This window comes from Netta rufina, assembly GCF_964035555.1.
Source record: "Netta rufina genome assembly, chromosome: 1".
NCBI lineage: Eukaryota > Metazoa > Chordata > Aves > Anseriformes > Anatidae > Netta > Netta rufina.
Window position 1 is genome coordinate 169,767,645 of NC_140123.1, and position 3,681 is coordinate 169,771,325.

General features: G+C 42.4%; 1 protein-coding gene across 1 annotated transcript; it reads left to right on the plus strand.

Annotated features, from left to right (window-relative positions):
- Positions 1-328: 328 nt before the first annotated feature.
- Positions 329-2,429, plus strand: IL22 (interleukin 22; the record flags this gene model as incomplete). Its single annotated transcript, XM_084303228.1, has 5 exons — positions 329-532; positions 1,274-1,339; positions 1,435-1,578; positions 1,837-1,902; positions 2,316-2,429. The coding sequence occupies 5 exons, from the start codon at positions 329-331 to the stop codon at positions 2,427-2,429; spliced, it is 594 nt and encodes a 197-aa protein (XP_084159354.1).
- Between the last annotated feature and the right edge of the window lie 1,252 nt (positions 2,430-3,681).

Below are 3,681 nucleotides of genomic sequence, written 5' to 3' on the forward strand. Positions count from 1 at the left end.
ATGGCCTTGAAGTTGTATTTGTGGGTTTTATAGTGGTTAGGTAGTTCTCAGAAGAGGATACTGGAAAGTAAGAGACTTGCTGATGTCATTTTTAATTCACCACCAATACCAAAAAAAAAGCTGAGAGAGATGTTGATGGCCCTATATAAGGTGCACCTCACCTCCTTCAGAGCACATCTAGAATCACAGCAAAGGTAAGACTAGCAGCCTTTGTGCCTGTCCTGTTCTGCCCTTGCCTATTCTCCCTGATGCTAACATTACTCTCTCTCATCAGTGCTGACCTCTGTAACTGCAGCCTGCTGGGACGGACGACTTTGGATCGTGAACCATGGCCTCCCTGCAGACCTTGACCAAGAGCTTCTCAGTATGGGTCTTCTTCTGCTGCTGTTGCTGTCTCCCTCTTCTTCTCACCAGCCCTCTGCCTCCAAAAGGGGCAGGGTTGGGTTCTACCAGCCACCAAACCTGCAGGCTCAGGAAGACCAACTTTCAGCAGCACTACATCAGGAATCGCACCTACACCTTGGCTAAAATGGTACAGTAACCCATCTGCCCTTCATGGCAGGATATGGGGACCTCCTCCTCTGCCGGTTCCCTGGCTTCTAGCCTTTAGTGTTTCTCTCTCTTTCTCATGCCTTTCCATAGAGCAACGCATACTTGCAGTGAGGTGGTTCTTGACATGTGGAGTAGGTCTGTTGCCCACTGGTGGTGTGGTCAGGGGAAGATGCTGCCTGTCCTGCAGCCCTGGTGCAGCTCAGCTCCTCTGGAGTGGCTGCTGTGATAATTGTGAGGCATGAGCTTACATTTCTCTTGTTCCCCAGCCCATTCAGAGCTGGGTCTGTTTGGGATTCCAGCCTTGGCCAGGCAGCTCCTGGGGTTCTCTGTTTGGACGGGTTTTTGGCCTGCCCTTGCCATGTGTGGGTCCCCCTGTTGCACACCACTGAGAGCTGCAGCACCTCCCTGCAGCACTGTGGGCCACGCTGAGGATGGCCACCCACAGTATCTGCTTTAGTCATTGTAACCACTATGACATCTAATGTTTAAGAGAGGGACACGAATTCAGATTTCTGCTTATTTATTTTCCAATGATCTTGATTCTTAGACAGTTAAGGGAAGAAACAACCACAATGTCTGAGCTTATCTACCCTGAACAAGATATCTATAGTGTCCATTTCCTTGTGTCACCTGGACTGTTATTGATAAAAACCTTAGGGTTTACTGTCAACTTATAGGTAAGGCTCCCACCCTCACCTGACATTTCCTTTTTTTCTGTCAGGCCAGGGCCTCAGACCAGGACACTGACAACAGGCTCATTGGGCAGCAGCTCTACATCAACATCAAGGTAAGTCCTACACCAGGTGGACGATTTGACATCCTTCTGCAGCACTCTTTGACCTCTCACCATGATTTAACGTGACCTTCTACTTGTGTGCATAGGAAAACAACCGCTGTTACATGATGAAGAGAATTGTGGAGATTATAGTGAAAGACGTCCTTCTCACCGAGGCCAGGGAGAAGTACCCATACACTGAGGAGGTGGCGCAGTTCCTGGCATCCCTGACCTCGGAGCTGAGCAGATGTGTAAGTTGTGTCGGGCTTCTTTCCCGTTGCTGACTCATGAATCTCATCACTGCTCCTGAATCTCAGAAAGCTGCACAAAGAGCGGCGAAAGACAGTGATATGAAAGGAAACCTCAGATTTAAGATACCAAACTGGAGGTTGATAGGAAAGTGTGAAAAAAAAAAGTAGAAAAAGCAGCAGCATACTGTCACATACAGATGACAATGTTACCTCTGAATTTTAATTTTAATTTAATTTTATTATTATTATTTTTAATAGAAATTCTCAGGAAACAGAGAGCACATTGAAAAGAATCTGGAAGAGATGAAGAGCAAAATGAAACAGGTACATGTTTTCCCAACATTTAAATGGAACAGTTCAAAAACCCAATTATTTAGCTGAATTAAGGCTGACCTAGTTATGAAACAAGCTCTGGAGTTTATTTAAGATGTGAAGTTTGGAGGGGCATAAAAGAAGGGATTAGTGATGTTTCTACTTCCAGCCCTCCTTCATTGGTGCTATTAACTCTCTGCATGTGTTATAGTAATTTAAAATTGTCCCTCAGAAGTCAGTCTGCAGATCATTGTGTATCCTAGACTGGATTTGAAAGAGCTAATTTGTATCTTATGGTATAATGTCTTTAATAGAACTGCTTGTGAGAACAAGGAGAGTAAGTTCCCAAGTCAATTTCTGTGACAAGCTTAATTTAAATTTGAGAAATGGTGAGATGCTAAAACTAGTATTCTGCTCTTTTCTAGTTGGGAGAGAATGGAAAGAATAAAGCCATCGGAGAACTGGATTTACTGTTTGACTACGTAGAAAATGCTTGTACTGATGCCCCAAAGAAGGGAGGGAATAAGAAGAAAAACTGAAAAAAATATCAGATCAGTCTTGAAGAGATGTCTCCAAAAAACTCATGCTATTATTCAAATTGATTAACTACTGAGGAAAAAAGTCACATCTGTAGATGCAGTATATGTTTTTTTAACCTGTACTGAAAATAGCCAACTAATTAGGCAGAGACAGGGTGCATACTGCTGTCTTCTTTGCAAATGAAAACTCCAGAACAGTGTGTGTGGCTACATTTCAACACAGCACACGAGTTATTTTCAAAGGCATGCTCCTACTCTGCTCATCTGCATCGGAATAAGGCAACTATTTCTGTATTTAATAGGCTGAGATTTGACACCTGTGTCAGCTTTGGTCAAGGTAGGCAGTGCTCTGTGGCCAGGAAGTTTTGAGTCTTTTATTGGAAATCTCTCTTGTGTATGTTGCCCTCTTCTGACCCTTACCTGAAGTGTTGTTATTTTGGACATTCAGAAATTATTTTTTTCACTTATATTTAATAGTAACTTATTTTAAGGTAATAATTATACATAGTTTTATTTATATAAATTGAAACATAGCCAAGAAAATGTATTTATGAAGCTGTACTAGAGGCTTTTACATGAACTATGAAATTAAAACAGCTGTGTAATATTTATATGCAGATGTATTGTTTTATAAATGCCTATTCAGTAATTTATTATAATAAATATTTTGAGTCATCAAATATTGCTGTTTTATAGAGCTTTTCTCTTTTACTCAAATGCAAGGGAGGTGACACATACCATGCATGTAGGGCTGCTGGGCCAGTGGCTATATCCTTGTATACAGAAAGGATGCAAGCTTAGGAAAACTTGGGGAAATGCTTCTTCACCCTAATGCTGAAAATTCCACTTGTCACAGGCTGGGGCTTAGTGAGGAGCACGTGAATCAGCCTTTCTTGTGGGTGGGTTGGGAAAAATAGCAACACTCCTGAGAGTCACTGGTAAGGTTCATTGGTTCTGCCTCAGCACCTCCCTAGGAAAGATCTGGTCCCGTTGGCAAAAAAAAAAAATATCTCAAACTGTCTCCCACTTCTCAGGTCAGATGAGATGAAAACAGTCAAGCAGTAGCAATTAATTGAAAATTCAAAGCACTGAGTTCTCACTGACCCATAGGCATGCTGAGCCCAGACAGTGCTCTGCAGCATCATGGATTGAGAGCACTTCATAAGGGAATTGCTTGGTGCCTCCTCTTGACACAAGCTCCTAGACATATAAATGTGAAATCACTGAAGAACACTTTACACACTTTTTTTCA